This window comes from Rana temporaria, chromosome 10 (assembly GCF_905171775.1).
Source record: "Rana temporaria chromosome 10, aRanTem1.1, whole genome shotgun sequence".
In the NCBI taxonomy this organism is placed as follows: domain Eukaryota; kingdom Metazoa; phylum Chordata; class Amphibia; order Anura; family Ranidae; genus Rana; species Rana temporaria.
The window spans coordinates 119,316,657-119,337,736 of NC_053498.1; the positions used below are offsets into that span (position 1 = coordinate 119,316,657).

Sequence of the window (21,080 nt, forward strand, 5' to 3'; positions counted from 1 at the left end):
ATTCCAGCACTTCACTTTTATGGAACTTCTCTTTTAATATCCATAAAGCCGGAACGGAAACAGGTTAAGAGGTTTTTTAACTGCTGTGTTTTTTGTTTTGTTTTTTATCTTGGTTTTATTAGTATAGTGTTGTTTGTACATATTTGTGGACACTTTTTACTGTAAAATACTTTTTCTTGTCTAAATCAAAGGGAAGCGATGGGCGCGTTGTGGAATGAATATATTATAGAATACATCACCTTCACTTCAATCTCTCCGCGAGGCTCGATCTCGTAGGCGTTATCAATGATGAGTTCCTGGTAGGTAGCAGAGCTGATGTGGATTTTCTGTGCTGTAGAGCGGAACAATTATTAACTAGAAACTATCCCAATTCATTATTACATAGTTATCAAAAAAGACACCTTTGTGTCTCTAAGAAAAACACAAACAAATACCTGTGTAAGAAGCCTCAGATGGCAGCTGTCAGCAGAGTAAAACTGATTTTTCCATGAAAGTGCCAATTTCGACATTAAAAAATTTGAATGAACTAAAAACTCCCAATTTCGCTCTCGCTAAATGTGCTTGAAAAAAAAAATTGAGGATTTTTGGGGTGTGTTTGGTTTAGTTGTTTTTCATTGTGAGCCCGTCAACTTTTTTCTCCTGTGATGATGCGCGTTTTATTGAGTGCATTGAGTTAAGGCAGTCCATTGAAATGAAAGAGCTGCCAACGCACCAAAACATGCCAAAAATCAGCATTTATTGTAACAACTCACTTCTGTCTGTTGCGGTGTGTTACAACCAGGGGCGGACTGACAACTCATGGGGCCCCCGGGCATCAGGAAATTATGGGGCCCCCGGGCATCAGGAAATTATGGGGCCCCCAGGCAATAGGAGATTATGGGGCCACACAGTATACACACACAGACACACAATATACACACTCAGGGCCGGATTCAGCAAGAAATTACGCCGGCGTATCTATAGATACCCCGTGTAAATTTAAAGCTGCGCCGGCGTATCTTCTTTCTGTATTCAGAAAGCAAGATACGCCAAAATTAGGCTAAGATCCGACTGGCGTACGTTTTTTACGCCGTCGTATCTTAGGGTGCATATTTACGCTGGCCACTAGGTGGCGCTTCCGTCGTTTTCCACATAGAATATGCAAATGACCTAGATACGCCGATTCACAAACGTACGTGCGCCCGGCTGAATTTTTTTACGTAATTTGCGTAAGGCTTTTCCGGCGTAACGTTGCTCCTGCTTCTATGAGGCGTACGCAATGTTAAGTATGGACGTCGTTCCCGCGTCGAATTTTGAATTTTTTACATCGTTTGCGTAAGTCGTTCGCGAATAGGGCTGCACGTAATTTACGTTCACGTCGAAACCAATACGTCTTTGCGGCGTACTTTGGAGCAATGCACACTGGGATATGTACACGGACGGAGCATGCGCCGTTCTTAAAAAATGTCAATCACGTCGGGTCACCACCCATTTACATAAAACACGCCCCCCTCATCCTCATTTGAATAAGGCGCGCTTTCGCCGGCCCCATTTACGCTACGCCGCCGTAACTTAGGAGGCAAGTGCTTTGTGAATACAGCACTTGCCTCTCTGATTTACGGCGGCGTAGCGTAAATACGATACGCTACGCCGCCGTAACAATGCGCCCGGCTACCTGAATCTAGCCCACAGTATACACATACAGTATACATACACAGCATACACACACAGACACACAATATACACACACAGTATACACACATACAGTATACATACACAGCATACAGACACACAATATACATACCCACAGAACACACATACACACACTGAAAAGGTACTGGAGAGGCGAGGCAGCTTTAATCTTGGGATTTTTTTTTAAAAACACAGATTTTTACATACTGTCCCTGGTTTTACTGAGGCTGGTGGGGCCCCCTAGTGGCATGGGGCCCTCGGGCAGTGCCCAAATGATCAGTCCGCACCTGGTTACAACGCAGGTGCATTTTCCTTAGTGTGTTGGCTTGCCATTGAAAATGAATGGCACCATGACGCAATAATGCATGTTACGCTTTTTATGTAAATCAGCCCTTTGTGTTTTTTGTATTGTTTTCACCTATATTTTGTTTATAGTTTATTTATTTACTGTTCTTTCATGTTTTGTTTTTTACCATTTGTTTTATTCTTTCTGTGAAAAAAAAAAAAACATAAAATAATTCAGATGATGGTGGCTGTTTTTTGGCACAAGGATAGGTGAAAATAGGCTTCTCTAACGCTGAAACCCCATCATACCCCTATATACCAAAACAAAAAACTTAAAGCAGTATGGCCTAAGCTCTTTTGGTCATCCTTCTCCTGTGGTTCAATGGAGTGCACTTATAGCTAGATTCAGGTACATGGCCGCAACTTTGCGGCGGCGTAGCTTAAGGCATTCAAGCTACGCCGCCGTAAGTTAGCGAGGCAAGTACATGATTCACAATGTACTTGCCTGCTAAGTTACGGCGGCGTAACCTAAAGCGGGCGGGCGTAAGGGCGCCTAATTCAAATGTGTGTAAGGGGGGCGTGCTTTAGGATAATGGGGCTTGACCTTACGTTTTTTACGTTTTTTTTTTTAACTGCGCATGCACCGGGCGCCTACATTTCCCAGTGTGCATTGCGGCTAAGTACGCCGCACGGTCCTATTGATTTCGACGTGGACGTAAACGACGTAAATCCCTATTCACGGACGACTTACGCAAACGACGTAAACATTTCGAATTTCGAAGCGGGAACGGCGGCCATACTTTAACATTACTATTCCATCTATTAGATGGAATAACTTTAGGCCTGTTAATGCTTTACGGAAACGGCGTAAATGTACTGCGGCGGCCGGGCGTACGTTCGTGAATCGGCGTATCTACTGATTTGCATATTCTACACCGACCGCAATGGAAGCGCCACCTAGCGGCCAGCCTCAATATTGCAACCTAAGATAGGACGGCGCAAGCCGTCTTATCTTAGATATGTTTAAGCGTATCTCTGTTTGAGAATACACTTAAACATAAGTCGGCGCAGATTCTGAGTTAGGTCGGCATATCTACTGATACGCCGGCCTAACTCTACCTATTAGTTCTACACTCCTGTGACCCAGATTCAGCTGACAGCAGGTTAAAGTCCGCTGTCAGCTGACATCACGGAGCCGGTCCTGGCTCTGCAGGGCTCCCGACAATAATGTCAGGATCTGCCCAGATGCCTGACCGACAGCTGGCTCATCCTCAGAGTGCGCTGGTAAGAGTCTGAACCAGCTGCTCATGCTCTCTCCACAGTCCAGTGCTCCAGTGAGTGCTGAAGGGGCAAAGCGCAGAGGGGTGACTGACAGTCACTGCTCTATGCTCGGAGCGGACCAGAGAACTGAGCAATCAGAGGTCTTTGATCACTCAGTTCTTGGCATAGAACCACTGATGAACAACAGCAGCATCGGACTGATGCTGCAGATATCTAGGCGAGTATGTTGTTTTACATTCCCACACGTCTCTTTTAGTTTTGCCTTCCAAGTGACTCCAATGAATTTTGTCAAAATGGAGAAAGTTTAAAGATAAAGTAGAAACTTGGGAGAGGAGTAATTAATAATGTGGAAGAGTATAAAAAAAGTAGAATGAATGTATAAGATGGTATATTGTCAAAAAAATGTACTATGATTATCTTTGTGAAAAAGGAAAAGAATATTAAAATAAAGAATTGAAAAAAAAATGGAGAAACTTCCCCAAAATCTCTAAATTTTCACTAAATATTGTCAGGAAAATAAAAATTCTCAATTTTGCTCATCCCTTCTGGTGGCTTCTGCCTGAAGCTTCCTACACAGGAGTTATTGGCTTATTCAAACACGTACGTAGGCTGGTAGACTCCATCCGAGAAGCAGTGTTCACGGTGTCTCCAAACAGGCAGTAGCGTGGCATCTTATGCCCAACGACGCCGGCCACACAGGGCCCTGAAAACAGCAGCACATTGTCATCAATTTTCATTGCTAAATCTAAAATATACAATACATAAGAATGCAGTATATAATGATGTCCATAGTTCTCCATTATATCTTCTTCCTAAAACGCTGGCTGTATGTGGCGATCAAGGTTCGATACAGTATTATTACTTACTCACCTACAGTGAGGGAAAAAAGTGTTTGATCCCCTGCTGATTTTGTACGTTTGCCCACTGACAAAGAAATGATCAGTCTATAATTTTAATGGTAGGTTTATTTTAACAGTGAGAGACAGATTAACAACCAAAATATCCAGAAAAACGCATTTCAAACAAGTATTTGATCCCCTATCAATCAGTAAGAACTTTGGCTCCCAGGTGTCGTCTATACAGGTAACAAGCTGAGATTAGGAGCACTCTCTTAAGGGGAGTGCTCCTAATCTCAGCTTGTTACCTGTATAAAAGACACCTGTCCACAGAATCAATCAATCAGATTCCAATCTCTCCACTATGGCCAAGACCAAAGAGCTGTCCAAAGGTGTCAGGAACAGGATTGTAGACCTACACAAGGCTGGAATGGGCTACAAGACCATCGCCAAGCAGATTGGTGAGAGGGTGACAACAGTTTGTGCGATTATTCGCAAATGGAAGAAACACAAAATAACTGTCAATCTCCCTCGGTCTGGGGCTCCATGGAAGATCTCACCTTGTGGAGTTTCAATGATCATGAGAACAGTGTTGTAAGTAACGTCGTTTAAATAAACGCCGTTACCTAACGATGTCCCTTTTGAGGGTAAGGAGTAATCTACCTGATTACTCTTCCCCTCTCTGCAACGCCGTTCCCATTACTTGGGCGGCGTTATCGAAATTACATTTACCGCGTGCGGGGGGGCAGTCCGGGCAGAGGGGGTCATGTCACTGTCAGGGGGGTCATGTGGCCACAGGCCTGAGCTGGCCTGTGATTGGGTCACGGCATCGGCGGCTGGGTCATGTGACCACAGAGCTGGCCTGTCTCTGTAATCGTAGGTGGCGCATGCGCGCGCCTGGAGTCTCCTGCCCCCCTGCAGTGTCACGAGTCTGGCTCAGCTGAACCGACAGCCGCCGACATCTCCCCCGCGGAGGCTCCGCTACGGATAGTCAGCCAGCTCAGCAGCAGTGCACCGACCGTGGCCCTGCGCGTAGAAGAGGAGCGGCATCATGCATGTGTGGAGGATTGGAACTTGGAAGTGTCTGGGGGGGGGGGGGGGGAGAGCGGCCTAGTCTAGGGCTGGGGCTGGGCATGTTGTGGAGGTGGAGTAGTGTGACACTGATGAATCTGATATTGTACAGTATTGCTGGGCATGTGGAGGTGGAGTGTGATGATGATATTGTACAGTATTGCTGGGCATGTGGAGGTGGAGTGTGATGATGATATTGTACAGTATTGCTGGGCATGTGGAGGTGGAGTGTGATATTGTACAGTATTGCTGGGCATGTGGAGGTGGAGTGTGATGATGATATTGTACAGTATTGCTGGGCATGTGGAGGTGGAGTGTGATATTGTACAGTATTGCTGGGCATGTGGAGGTGGAGTGTGATGATATTGTACAGTATTGCTGGGCATGTGGAGCGGAGGTGGAGTGTGATGATATTGTACAGTATTGGGCATGTGGAGGTGGAGTGTGATGATATTGTACAGTATTGCTGGGCATGTGGAGCGGAGGTGGAGTGTGATGATATTGTACAGTATTGCTGGGCATGTGGAGGTGGAGTGTGATGATATTGTACAGTATTGCTGGGCATGTGGAGCGGAGGTGGAGTGTGATGATATTGTACAGTATTGCTGGGCATGTGGAGGTGAAGTGTGATATTGTACAGTATTGCTGGGCATGTGGAGGTGAAGTGTGATATTGTACAGTATTGCTGGGCATGTGGAGGTGGAGTGTGATGATATTGTACAGTATTGCTGGGCATGTGGAGGTGGAGTGTGATGATATTGTACAGTATTGCTGGCATTGTAGAATATTAAAAAAAATCACAGTTACTTTGCTGAGTAACTAATTACTTTTTCAATGTAGTAACTGAGTCACTAACGCAATAACTTTTTCGGAGAAGTAATTTGTAACTGTAACTAATTACTTTTTTAAAGTAAGATGAGCAACACTGCATGAGAATGGTGAGGAATCCGCTCAGAACTACACAAGAGAATCCTGTCAATAATCTCAAGGCAGCTGGCCATAGCGACCAAGAAAACAATTGGTAACACAATACGTCACGAAGGACTGAAATCCTGAATCGCCAGCAAGGTCCCCCTGCTCAAGCAGCACATGTACAGCCCGTCTGAAGTTTGATAATGAACATCTGAATGATTCAGAGGAGAACTGGGTGAAAGTGTTGTTTTGAGATAAGACCAAAATCAATCTCTTTGGCATCAACTCAACTTGCTGTGTTTGGAGGAGGAGGAATGATGCCAATGACCCCAAAAAACACCATCTCCACCGTCAAATATGCAGGTGGAAACATTATGCTTTGGGGGTATGTTTCTGCTAAGGGGACAGGACAACTTCTCTGCATCAAAGGGACGATGGAAAGGCCATGTACCATCACATCTTGTTTGAGAAGCTCCTTTCTTCAGCCAGGGCGTTGAAAATGGCTCGTGGATGGGTATTCCAGCATGATAATGACCCAAAACACACGGCCAAGGCAATAAAGGAGTGGCTCATGAAGAAGCACATTAAGGTGGAGTGGCCTATCCAGTCTCCAGACCATAATTCCATAGAAAATATGTGGAGGGAGCTGAAGGTGTGAGTTACCAAACGTCGGCCTCAAAACCTTAATGACTTGGAGAGGATCTGCAAAGAGGAGTGGGACAAAATCATTCCTCAGATGCAAACCTGGTGCCCAACTACAAGAAACGTCTGACCTCTTTGATTACCAACAAGGGTTTTGCCACCAAGTACTAAGTCATGTTTTGCAAAGGGGTCAAATACTTATTTCACTCATTTAAATGCAAATCAATGTATAACTGAAATACGTTTTTCTGGATTTTTTTTGTAGTTATTTTGTCTCTCACTGTTAAAATAATTATATTAATAATTTGTCAGTGGGCAAACATACAAAATCAGCAGGGGATCAAATACTTTTTCCCTCATAGTAAGACAGGGCAATAGAGCCTCTTCCCCTCTTCTCTTCTCATCTATATAACCTAACAGGGAGATGTTATGTAGTTCGCAAAGCGAAATAGGAAGGGCTGCAGGGAGCACCAAATCAGCTCACTGGATTTCTAGTAGAATCAACAAGTATTTTGTTGCACTTTTTCAGCAGATGTAACAAAACACTTCAAACTGTATATTATGAATTCATTGTTCATTGTTAGGATTTACATTGGAACCTCGGATTATGATCATAATCCGTTCCAGGAGAATGCTCGTAATCCAAAGTACTCGCATATCAAAGCGAGTTTCCCCATTGAAGTCAATGGAAACGAAAATAATTTGTTCCGCATTGACTTTAATGGCATGCAATACCGCATGCGGCCAGAGGCGGGGGGCGCCGGAGAACCTCGGAAACAGCCAGAAAGGCTCAAGGACAGCTCGGCTGACCTCTGTAAACCTCGGAAATGCTCGGGAACGTAGTATTTTCCGAGTCATTCCGAACGGCTCTGAATGGTGCCGATCTGCTACAATCAGCGCCGTTCAGCTCCGCTCGGCTCTGGCGCCCCACCACCTCAAATCAAACGCAGTACTGCACACCACTTTGGCCTGAATCCTGCTCGTTTTGAGAGACAACACTCGCAAACCGAGTCAGGATTTTACAAAATACAGTGCTCGTTTTGCAAAACGCTCGTTAACCGCGTTACTCGCAATCCGAGCTTCCACTGTACAAAAATTACCAAAATGTTATAACTCACAATGAGATCGGAATATGTGGAATTTTGCTGTGAGTTCTTGAAATATGAAGTTGGAGGAGAAAGACATTAAGAAAAGGGGCACATGCCAAATAAAGTACTAGATACATAGACGATGTGCAGGACAGGCTGCAGAAACTGACTGGGAACAATGACAGCCTGCAACGTCAGCAAGACCATACCGGCACAAACAGCATCCAGGAGATTGATATATTATAAATCCAAACAGGTATCATATAACAGCCACTGCCACCTCGCCTGCCAAGAGGATGATCGAGAAACCGTTCAGGGGAACAAAAACTCCTATTAATAAATCTCTGAGAACTGCAGAGGCTCCTGGAAAGAAGATTCATGGAAAGAGTTTTTACATATGATTAACGTTTAAAAGCCTATTTTATATGCAGAGAGGAAGAGAGAGGTAAAGAAAAAAATGAGAGGAGGGAGAGTGTATGAGAGAGAAGAGAGAGGGGAACAAAGAGAGAAAAGAGAGGCAGAGAGTAGGGAGCTACTGAGAGAGAGAGGGCAACAGTAGAGAGAAAAGAAAGGGAAGAAGAAATTAATAGGGAAAGCGAAAAGAGGAAAAAAGGAAAGTAAATGAAAAAGAAAAGGAGAGGAAAAGAGGAAAGAAAAAATATAAAAGAAAAGGAAAATGGACTTGAAAGAAAAGGGAAAAAGGAAAACAAAGCACAGAGGAAAGGAATGGAAAAGGGAAAGGAAAGAAAAGCAAAACTGGAAGGAAAGAAAATTAAAAAGTAAAGGATAGAGGAAAAGGAAAGGGGAAAGAAAAGCACAAAAACAAAGGAAAGGAAAGGAATAAGAAAAACGAAGGGAAAGAGAAAAAAAGGAAAAGAAAGAGAAAAGGGAAAGAAAAGGAAAGGAGAAAGAAAAGCACAAAATGGAAGGAAAGCAATGGAAAACAAAGAGCAAAAAAGGAAAGTAAAGGAAAAGGGAAAGGAAAGAGGAAAGAAAAGCAAAAAAGGAAAGGAAAAAAAAATTAAAAAGCACAGAAACGAAGGGAAAAAAAATGGATAACGAAAGGAAAGAGAAAATGGAAAGGAAAGACACAAGGGAAAGAAAAGGAAAAGGGAAATAAAAGCACAAAATGGAAGGGAAGGAATGGGAAGGGAAAAGGGAAAGGGGAAAAAAAGGAAAGAAAAGCAAAGAAGGAAAGAGAAGAAAGGAAAGGAAAGCTAAAAAAGGAAAAGTAAAAATAAATCAGGAAAAGGAAGAAAAGCAAAAAGGAAAGGGAAGGAAAGAAAGGGAAACAGAAAAGGGGAAGGAAAGAAAGGGGAAAATAAATGGAAGGAAAGAAAAGAAAAAAATAAAGGAAAGGGGAAAAGGAAAAGATAGAAAAAAGGAAAGAAAAGGGGGAAATTAAAGAAAATAAAAAAGGAAGGGAAAGGGAAAAAGGAAAGAAAAGGGGAAAATGAAATAAAATAAAAAAGGAAGGGAAAAGGAAAGAAAAGGGGAACATGAAATGAAAGGGGAAAAGGAATGGAAAGTAAAGGGGAAAAAGAAAGGAATGAAAAAAGGAAAGGGGGAAAAAAGGGGAAAAGGAAAGGAAAGGGGAAAATGAAGGAAAGGAAAGGAAAAATAAAAAAGGAAAGGGAAGAAAAGCAAAAAAGGGAAGTAAAGAAAAGGAAACAGAAAAGGGGAAGGAAATAAATGAAAAACAAATGAAAGGAAAGTGGGAAAAGAAAGAAAATACATTTAATTAAAGTAAACCTGTGCTGTAAGAAATACAGAGAATGCCGTTTCTGATCCCATTGTGGAAACTGCTAGTTGCCTGGCTGCCCCTGGCTATAAAACTTTCTGAGTAACTGACGCAGAATAAGCATTACAATTTCTAATTCCTAATTATTCTGCATCAGCAGCTCAGAAAAAAAGACTGCAGCCATTAGATCACCATGATAGCCATGTACAGGTGATATTGTGAATGTTGATGAGTACAGACAGGTTGGTTAGGTGTCTGACACATGGGTGTATTTGGCGGTTCTCCCCTGGCTGCGTCCCCTGTACACGTCTCACTTCTAGAAATCCTGGCTGGCACAGTACAGCTCGGCTCCATTTGTTATAGTCATCACACATACCGGTGTGGATTCCAGCTCTCAGCTGCAGCCTCTCGTTTGGCATGTGCGGGATGATCACTTGCCGAACGGCAGCCACCAAGTCCAGGGACATCTTAGCGATTTCATCTGCGTGCTTTTTATTACTCCTCTCCGGCAGACCGCTGACCACCATATAGGCATCGCCGATTGTTTCTACCTGTGCCAGAAATAGAGAATATAGATTGTTCCACTGAGCTTTCGTTATATCTGAACTGGCCACATAATAAATCACCATTAAACTGTGAAAGAAGCTTACAGCCACTCTGTATTTAGCTCAAAAGTGGACGTTAGAAGTCTGCAGAAATACCCAACATGTCCCAATATACAACAATAGCATTTTTTTTCAGAAGTGCTCCACCTTTTATCATTTAAAAGCCATCCTTGAGCTCCAGTCCAGTGACTTTGCCCAGGGGGCACTTTGAATATTTTTTTTTAAATATTTTTTATTTTTTTTATTTTACACTTTTTATACATATATTTTTTAATTTATTGCTATTACAAGGGGGCTAACAAGCCCCATATGTGATAGCATGGGGGGTTGACAGATACTCTTTATGGATACACTGGGGGTCTCTATTAGACCCCCAATGTTTCCCCTGTCCTTCAATGCAGCTATTCAAACACAGATCATTTTTCAATAGCTGCATCCTTGGCAGGGGCGGACTGACCATTCGGGCACTCGAGCACTGCCCGAGGGCCCCATGCCACTAGGGGGCCCCATCAGGGTTGCCAGCCTCAGTAAAATGAGGGACAGTATGTAAAAATCATTTTTTTTACATCTTCCCCTGAAATGTCCCTTACCAACATCCTTTTGGTCTAAAAATCCCAAGATTATATCTGCCCCGCCTCCCCAGTACCTTCTCAGTGTGTGTGTGTGTGTGTGTGTGTATATACTGTATGTGTATTCTGTGTGTATGATACTGCATAGCTCCCAACTGTCCCTGATTACGAGGGACTGTCCCTGATTTGGAGCAATGTCCCTCCGTCCCTCATTCCTCCTCATTTGTCCCTCATTTTGGTCTGATCCATATAGATGTATATAAAATTCACTTTTTATCTATCAAAAAGTGTTTTCCAGCACTAAACCTTTCATCCAATTTCTAAATTGCTGCATTTGTAAATTCCAAAAGCCAATATAAAGGAATAATAGTGGTAAAAAAAAGCACTCGTGGGTTTAACCAACCTTGTTTTTTTGTTTAATTCTCCTTTAAGGGGGCGTGGCAAGGGGTGTGTCCCATGCCTGCATACTTTTGCTGATAGGTGTCCCCCATTCCCATCTCAAAAAGTTGGGAGGTATGGATGAATGGGAGGTATGGATACTGTGTGTGTGTGTGTGTATACTGTATGTGTGTGTGTATATAAACTGTGTGGCCCCATAATCTATTGCCTGGGGGCCCCATTATCTCCTATTGCCCGGGGGCCCCATAATCTCCTATTGCTTGGGGGCCCCATAATCTCCTATTGCTTGGGGGCCCCATAATCTCCTATTGCCCAGGGGGCCATGACATGTCAGTCCGCCCCTCATCCTTGGCTATACTGGCCAAGGACTGACAGCTGTTCCCCCGGAGATGACGTAATACACATCACTTTGGGGGTCATTAACAGATGGGTTTGGTGAAGGGTATTGAACTGAAAGCCCTTCGCCAGCTCTTGAAGCCGGTACCAAGCTCACATTTGTCTACCATGATGTTTATAAATGTACCTTGGTAGACAAGAGGTTAAATTCTCTTCAGATTCCCCTGGAGCCCCCAAACGAAAGCAAAATATGAATCCTGTTAGCTTGCTATTGGTCAGTGAGAGGGCTTATCACACTGAATTGATAAAAATAAGGTTAAAGTGACTGTAAAGTATGAAGCAAATCACTAACTTCCAAAAGGTGGTCATTATTTCAGCCACAGAGCGCCCCCTAGTGAAGAGATCTCAAGTTATCCTTTCATGTATTCATGTAATTCCTGTGAACATTTTAAGGATCTGACCTTTACTTGAGCACAGGTACAATTTAGTGCAGTGGCTCTCATCCTTTTTCGAGACCAGGGCCCTGTAAATTCTTCCAAAACCTTCCAAGCCCTACAGTAAAAGGGAATGGGGGGGGGGGGGTTGGGTGGATGGTGGTGGAAGTAGTGTGGATTGGCAAACTGCAGTTGGCTTGGTGGCCCTTTTAGAGATGAGGTTTCTTGAGTTGGGTGGGAGCACTGTGAGAGGTTTGGGGACAATGTGGGACACTGTTGGAGTTGGAGGCAGGGGTACAATGGAGGTTTGGGGGGCACTGTGAAGTATGAGGGCTCTCTGAGGACCTGGGGACACTGTGGGCTACTATGGGAGGTTGGAGGGTGCTATTGGAGGCTGGGTGGCTGAGGGTTGTCAGAGGGCTTTGTAGCACTGTGGGCCAGTATGCAAGCTTGGGGGGTACTAAGGGAGCTGGGAGGCAATGCATCTGCAGCTGGCTGGAGGCCCAGGAGATAGGAGACCATGACCCGTGGTTGAGAATCACAGCTTTAGTACATATATCATCTTAGTGACTTTAACTGCAAGTACCGTTTCCTTAAAGCAGGTTCCCTATACAAGGTATATTAGAACAGCTGTATGTTAAGGCGCACCTTATAGACATTGAATGATTCGATCCTGGTGTCAAAACAGACATACAGATTATTCAGCATTTCTACCACCTGCAGAGGCGTGCACGAGGCCGATATAGAAGTGAAGCCAACGACATCTGAAAAGAATATGGTGACCTGGGGGGGACGAGAGAGACCAAATATTCAATGCTTGAAAATGAAAATAGAATATAAAGCAGAACTCCAGCTAAACAGTTAAATGTACAGATAATTCACACACATGGGCACTTCTTTTCCTTCTGTGTTCTATATTCCATGGACGGGAGGGTGGCCGTGACACCATGCAGACAGTCCTAGTTAACCACTTAACCCCCGGACCATATTGCTGGTCAAAGACCAGAGCACTTTTTGCGATTCGGCACTGCGTCGCTTTAACTGACAATTGCGCGGTCGTGCGACGTGGCTCCCAAACAAAATTGGCGTCATTTTTTTCCCCACAAATAGAGATTTATTTTGGTGGCATTTGCTCTCCTCTGCGGTTTTTAGTTTTTGCGCTATAAACAAAAATAGAGCGACAATTTTGAAAAAAAATTATATTTTTTACTTTTGCTATAATAAATATCCCCCAAAAATATATAAAAAAAAAAAATGTTTCCTCAGTTTAGGCCGGTACGAATTCTTCTACATATTTTTCGTAAAAAAAAAAAAAAAAAAATCGCAAAAAGCGTTTATTGATTGGCTTGCGCAAAAGTTATAGCGTTTACAAAATAGGGGGTATTTTTATGGCATTTTTATTAATATTTTTTTTTTACTAGTAATGGCGCCGATCAGCGATTTTTTTTCGGTACTGCGACATTATGGCGGACACTTCGGACACTTTTAACACATTTTTGGGACCATTGGCATTTTTATAGCGATCAGTGCTATAAAAATGCATTGGATTACTATAAAAATGCCACTGGCAGTGAAGGGGTTAACACTAGGGGGCGGGGAAGGGGTTAAGTATGTTCCCTGGGTGTGTTCTTACTGTGGGGGGGGTGGTGGCCTCACTAGGGGAAACACTGATCCTCTGTTCATACATTGTATGAACAGAAGATCAGCATTTCTCTCCCTGACAGGCCTGGGAGCTGTGTGTTTACACACACAGCTCCCGGTCCCCGCTCTGTAACGAGCGATCACGTGTGCCCGGCGGCGATCGCGTCCGCCGGGCACGCGCACGGGAGTCGGGGGAGAGCGGCCCTAGTGGCCTGCGCGAGAACTGATGTATAGCTACGGGCTCTCGTGCAGGGGAACCGACCTTCCGCCGTAAAACGACGACGGCTGGTCGGCAACCAGTTAACATAGTTTTCTGAAAACAGGAAGAAGTTGTACATAGGATCTTGGAAACAGAAAGCTGTAGTCAGGCCTCGTACACACGACGGTTTTCCCGATGAGAAATCTGCCATTTTTTAGATTGGTCGGGAAAACCGGTCGTGTGTATGCTCCATAGCAGTTCCCGACGAGAAAACTGCCCGAAAAAAAAAAAATTTGAACCTGCTCTATTTTTTCCCGTCGTGTTTTCCCGTCAGTCTTTTTCTCGTCTCGATAACCGCTCGTGTATGCTTTTCTGAGGGGAAAAAAAAACGCGCATGCTCAGAATCAAGTATGAGACGGGAGCCCCCGTTCTGGTAAAACTAGCGTTTGTAATGGAGATAGCACATTTGTCGCGCTGTAACGGAGTGAAAAGCACGAGGCTGAAAAGTGAAAGGCGAATCGTCTCACACCAAACTTTTACTAACACGAGGATCAGCAAAAGCAGCCCAAAGAGTGGCGCCATTTGAATGGAACGCAGGGGCGGACTGACAACTCATGGGGCCCCCAGGCAATAGGAGATTATGGGGCCCCCGGGCAATAGGAGATTATGGATCCTCCAGGCAATAGGAGATTATGGGGCCCCCGGGCAATAGGAGATTATGTAGCCTCTAGGCAATAGAAGATTATGGGGCCCCTGGGCAATAGGAGATTATGGAGCCTCCAGGCAATAGGAAATTATGGGGCCCCCAGGCAATAGATTATGGGGCCACACAGTATACACACACACACTGAGAAGGTACTGGAGAGGAGGGGCAGCTATAATCTTGGAATTTTTAGACCAAAATCATGTCGGTAAGGGACATTTCAGGGACAGATGTAAAAAAAACACATTTTACATACTGTCCCTGGTTTTAATGAGGCTGGCAACCCTGATGGGGCCCCCTAGTGGCATGGGGCCCTCGGGCAGTGCCCGAGTGCCCAAATGGTCAGTCCGCCCCTGATGGAACGTCCCCTTAAGAGTGCCGTCGTTCGTGTTGGACGTCACTGCGCTTTGCTAGAGCATTTTTTTGACTGCACGTGTGTATGCAAGGCAGGCTTGAGAGGAATCACGTCGGGAAAGAATTCGGGTTTTGGCATGTTGGGAAAACCGGTCGTGTGTACAAGGCATAATGCCCACATGTGATGCTGAACCTCTAGAATTGAAAGAATTGAAATCTAATTAATAAAGAGACAGTCAGACTGAGGGGGGGGGGGGGGGTGGAGGGTGTCGAGGGTGAGGCTAGGTGATACTGGACGTCCCCCATCCAAGAAATGAGACAAGCTCTATGTGACCTGCGGCAGCTTCCAATGTACACTGTGAAAAGATCACAGTGTGCGATGAAATGAGAATTCGCTATTTTAGTACAGAAGAGAAGCCTGTAAAACTGTACAAGACAGAAGGGAAGGCTGGAGTACAGATTTAAAAATACAGCCAATTTACAATATTTATTGCTAATCAAACCTAATTACCCCCCAAAAAACATCATTGTCTCATTCCCTGTGTATGGTAGAAGTGCCTCTCAGAGGAGTGCTAATCAGGCTTTGTCATTAGATGTGAGCATTGAGACTTGTACTAGACATTGTATCCTGATTATTGGCAATTACACATACAGTCACCCAAGTACAATCACCGCGGCGCACAAACACGGCGCATTGTGGAGACATCGCCAGGGGTGGGAGTGAGCAATTATCTGAAGTGGCAGAAAAACAGATGGTGATTCCCTTGAAGTTTTTATTTAAAGTGATGCCCCACTATTTGTTACAGAACAACGGTAAGCTTTGCCTGGAAAAGTCAGGACTTGTCTTTAGAAGTCGAGCTCAGCCATTTGTCCACATAGACACACCAATCAATCAGCAATCTATGTATAAAAAGTTGGCTGAATTTTTCACATTTTACAGAGCTAGGTTATCAATGTACATAGAAGTCTTTGTCCATCAGGGGCCATATTAATGTGATACTAAACTCAAACAACTAATTAAAGTGGAAAAAAAAAATAAACCTTTAGGCCCAGATTCTCGTATCTGGGCGTAAAACTGCGGTTTTTACAGGCAAGTGCTTTATTCACAAAGAACTTGCCTGTAAAGTTGCGGCGGCGTAGCGTAAATCCCCCGGCGCAAGCCCGCCTAATTCAAATGAGCCAGGTAGGGGGGCGTGGATCATTTAAATTAGGCGCGTTCCCGCGCCGAACGTACTGCGCATGCGCCGTCCCTAAAATTTCCCGATGTGCATTGCGCTAAATGACGTCGCAAGGACGTCATTGGTTTTGACGTGAACGTAAATGGCGTCCAGCCCCATTCACAGACGACTTACGCAAACAACGTAAATTTTTAAATTTCGACGCGGGAACGACGGCCATACTTAACATTGGTTGGCCCTCATATAGCAGGGGCAACTTTATGCGTCGCAAATCTAACGTAAACGTCGTAACTTCACTGCGTCGACCGCGCGTACGTTTGGGAATTTGCGTATTTTGCTAATTTGCATACTCGACCGGGAAAACGACGGAGGCGACACCTAGCGGCGAAAAAAAAAATTGCATTTAAAATCCGACAGCGTAAGAGCCTTACGCCTGTCGGATCTAATGGTTATCTATGCGTAGCTGATTCTAAGAATCAGTCGCATAGATACGACGGCCCAGATTAGGACTTACGACGGCGCACATTGCGTTTCGCCGTCGTAAGCCCTTTGAGAATCTGGGCCACAATACTTACCTGTTCTGTGCAATGTTTTTGCAAAGAGCAGCCCCGATCCTCCTCTTCTTGGGTTCCCGTTGGTGCTCCTAGGTCCTCCTCCTTGACCATTGTCCCCGTCAATGGCACCTGCTGCTGTGTCTCAGCCAATGAGAGAGACCCAGGACAGCCAAGGCTTCCATGCACATCACTGGATCGTGAGGGGGCTCAGGTGAGTATTGGGGGGAATGCATGAAGGTAAAAAACCTTCAGCCTTCACAACCACTTTAAACTAAAACATTAAAAAGGCCCAAGGCCACCCCCCGACTGGGGAGCTCCCTCCAAGGCCACGACAGCCTAGCACTCCATCTCCAGCTTCCTCCCGAACAACTCCTCTCCAGCTGGGCTGACCCTGGGTATTTAAGGAGGCTTGCCACCTGCCAATCCAAATTGGGGATTGGTCAGGGCTCCTCAGAACACCCCAAGCAGCTACACCTCCCTTCCGCTCCCTACCACATACCATACCAGCCAAGCCTGGAAATTGACTAACTCGCACAAAACATGCACTATTCTTCGAACACACTAGAGGGCTGAAGGCACAGGTGCACTGTCCAATTCGACTGATGGCAACCTGTAAAAGTCTATCAGAGGCTGATAGAGCGATCAATAATAGAAGCTGCTGGACCAGGCTAACATTTAGGGCAGCATGCGCTCAGAGACAAACGGCATCCCGTCACCATCCAGCCCCATCCAGATGCAGCAGCTTTCAGCCTCTCATCGAGTTTTATAGGCTGCCGACAGTGGGGCTGGATGGTGTGCGCCTGTGCTTTCCGCAGGGATCTTAGGCACCAGGACTAAATGCCCAGTGTGTATGAGTCCTAATACTTTGAGTCCACCTTCTGGGTTTCCGTTTATATCCCTTAAGCCCTGATATATACATTGTGGATTCACATGCAGATTTTACTTGAGCCTGGAATAAACAATTTTAGACTCCAACTTTTCTGGTGTGATTCCTCCCTTTTGCTCCAGCAGTATACCGGGCAACAGCAAAGAACACATAAAAGGGTTTATGGAAAATAAATATCATATCTAAACAAGAGAGGAGAATCTGTGGGTGGAATTTACTGAAATGTTACAACTACAAGGGTAAAACTTGGAGACGGGATTTATGACACCTTTTGTAAACTGACTTATATAAGGCAATCCACCCTAGTGTGATACCGTTTGTTGGACCATACAAATAAAAACTATTAGCTATTGCACTCACATTTTTAAAGCATAAAAAACAGCTATGTAGATTGGTAGAGTCCCCTCTCCTGGATTGTCACTGCAAGATGTAGCGGGACATCCAACCAACGTGTAACCCGATAATAGCTTACAAACCTCCAGGACACAGCTGCGGTGTGCCCGGACTACAGCGCATGCACCCGGACCAGCTGGCGCTGCGCATGCATCTTACAGTACGCAACACTGGGGAGAGTCTCACTTTTTTTTATGTTTTTATGCTTAAAAATTCGAGTTTTTAGCTAATAGCTATGGTCCAATAAATGGTATCAGACTAGGGCGAATATGCGCTCTCTTACTTCCCTTTTTTTTGTTTTTCTTTGGAAAATTATTTTTATCCCTTTTGTTTCTTTGCCTAGATATATGTCCACCACCCAGTGGATCACCATGAGCGCTACACTGCCGTATCCATTGAAGATCTGAATACATAGGACCACCATAGAATATAAATAGAGGGCGCTAGGCCCATACAAAATAAGTATAGTGCCGTGATAAAGTATCTGTTTAGCAATGAAATTGCAACATAGATAACACAAATGGTATATAAATAAGTCCCAACAGTTGCAGTCGGAGCTGCACTTGAAACCACACACAGTGAATTCAAATATGATCAAAAAAAAAAAATAATAAAATAAAAAAAAAAAAATAAAAAAAAACAGTGAACAAAGTCCAATTGTATTGATACAGTAGTTCTGTGAAAGAAGAAATGCCACCACCGCTTCAGTATAATTTTCAATTCCACCCAAGGTGCTTTAGATAAAGTTTGCTCTTACCAGAGCTCGTTGACCCCTTTAATGAAAAAGATGGTCAACTAAGCTTATGCAGGATTGTGCCTGCAACACATGGAGATACGGACAGACCACTTTGCAGATTCAGGAACCTCACACGGGATTGTATGCAAAAGAAGAGAGGCCAGGAAGCCAAATAGCGTGATACCGTTTAATTTAAAATTTTAAAATATACATAAAAAACAGCCAAATGGCTCCTTACATTGGGGGGTGCCCACCCGGCACTGAGGCTGCGGACCTGTCACCGCTCAAAGCGGTTCCTAGAGTGGGATTCGCTGGGGAATGAAAGCCGCCGCTCACATATGTAACCAAACGATCTCTCCGACAGTCCAAAGCACGGGGGGTACGTCACGTGACCAAGCTGCCTCCGACGTACGTTTCGTTATGTTAACGTCATCAGGGGGGCGTGCCTAGTCACAAAGCATGATGGTAAATGTAGTCGAGAAAACGCAATGATTGGTGGACTGAAACTAATTGCAAATACAGCCTCGGTGCCGTGTGTCATCCATAAAGTACAACACCGTAGGTAAATAACATTACATTAAATTAATCATATTTGAACAAGAAATTAGAGAGATGCACAAAAGTTTAGGATTGCCAAACAACATTAATTCAAGAGTATTACACTGTTGAAATACATATTAGATAAAATACAGATCTCGCATCCCTCCGGACGTGCAGATTCAATAATCAGTGCCAAAAAACAATATAACTTAACTCCACAAAAATTAGATCGTGGTCACTAGAGGTGATTAATAATGGAAAATCAACTTAATTAAACCAAAAATAAATATATATAAATATAAAAAATATATAAAAAATATATATATATATAAAAAAAAATAAAAAAAAATTATATATATATAAAAAAACCGGACTCAAACAGGGTAAAAAGGATTATCTCACAATAATTAGTGATGTATCACAAATGTCACTGGATCCCTCCGGACATGTAATGTGGGTGAATAGAGATTATAAAAGTATTCAAGATGATTGGGTCTTATCTACAATTAGGGTATGGAATACCTAGATATAATGATGATCTCTAAAAAAAGGGATCTCACTATTGGGTAAGCCCAGCCGAATTCCAGCGTGCAAGAATGAATTATATAAATGAAACCATTAATAAATATCTAACAATCCTAAATTGTCACTAGCGACTATAGATTATTAAAAAATAAATATAATTAGAAAAATTTGTGCATAAATAAGGAAAGGGAGATGAATTGGAGGGGTAAGGAACCCCTCCAATTCATCTCCCTTTCCTTATTTATGCACAAATTTTTCTAATTATATTTATTTTTTAATAATCTATAGTCGCTAGTGACAATTTAGGATTGTTAGATATTTATTAATGGTTTCATTTATATAATTCATTCTTGCACGCTGGAATTCGGCTGGGCTTACCCAATAGTGAGATCCCTTTTTTTAGAGATCATCATTATATCTAGGTATTCCATACCCTAATTGTAGATAAGACCCAATCATCTTGAATACTTTTATAATCTCTATTCACCCACATTACATGTCCGGAGGGATCCAGTGACATTTGTGATACATCACTAATTATTGTGAGATAATCCTTTTTACCCTGTTTGAGTCCGGTTTTTTTATATATATATAATTTTTTTTTTTTTTTTTTATATATATATATATTTTTTATATATTTTTTATATTTATATATATTTATTTTTGGTTTAATTAAGTTGATTTTCCATTATTAATCACCTCTAGTGACCACGATCTAATTTTTGTGGAGTTAAGTTATATTGTTTTTTGGCACTGATTATTGAATCTGCACGTCCGGAGGGATGCGAGATCTGTATTTTATCTAATATGTATTTCAACAGTGTAATACTCTTGAATTAATGTTGTTTGGCAATCCTAAACTTTTGTGCATCTCTCTAATTTCTTGTTCAAATATGATTAATTTAATGTAATGTTATTTACCTACGGTGTTGTACTTTATGGATGACACACGGCACCGAGGCTGTATTTGCAATTAGTTTCAGTCCACCAATCATTGCGTTTTCTCGACTACATTTACCATCATGCTTTGTGACTAGGCACGCCCCCTGATGACGTTAACATAACGAAACGTATGTCGGAGGCAGCTTGGTCACGTGACGTACCCCCCGTGCTTTGGACTGTCGGAGAGATCGTTTGGTTACATATGTGAGCGGCGGCTTTCATTCCCCAGCGAATCCCACTCTAGGAACCGCTTTGAGCGGTGACAGGTCCGCAGCCTCAGTGCCGGGTGGGCACCCCCCAATGTAAGGAGCCATTTGGCTGTTTTTTATGTATATTTTAAAATTTTAAATTAAACGGTATCACGCTATTTGGCTTCCTGGCCTCTCTTCTTTTGCATACAATCCCGTGTGAGGTTCCTGAATCTGCAAAGTGGTCTGTCCGTATCTCCATGTGTTGCAGGCACAATCCTGCATAAGCTTAGTTGACCATCTTTTTCATTAAAGGGGTCAACGAGCTCTGGTAAGAGCAAACTTTATCTAAAGCACCTTGGGTGGAATTG

General features: G+C 43.4%; 1 protein-coding gene across 2 annotated transcripts in view; it reads right to left on the minus strand.

Moving 5' to 3' along the window:
- Positions 1–21,080, minus strand: part of LOC120915519 — a 39,288-nt gene that overhangs the window by 4,195 nt on the left and 14,013 nt on the right. The window contains exons 3-6 of one of the 2 annotated variants that reach the window (XM_040326090.1): positions 12,519–12,653; positions 9,904–10,078; positions 3,842–3,940; positions 240–331 (exon numbers count right to left, since the gene is read on the minus strand). In XM_040326090.1, the coding sequence (XP_040182024.1) occupies positions 240–331; positions 3,842–3,940; positions 9,904–10,078; positions 12,519–12,653 (501 nt within the window). The remainder of the gene's footprint in view (positions 1–239; positions 332–3,841; positions 3,941–9,903; positions 10,079–12,518; positions 12,654–21,080) is intronic. The other variant, XM_040326091.1, reaches the window with a different exon arrangement.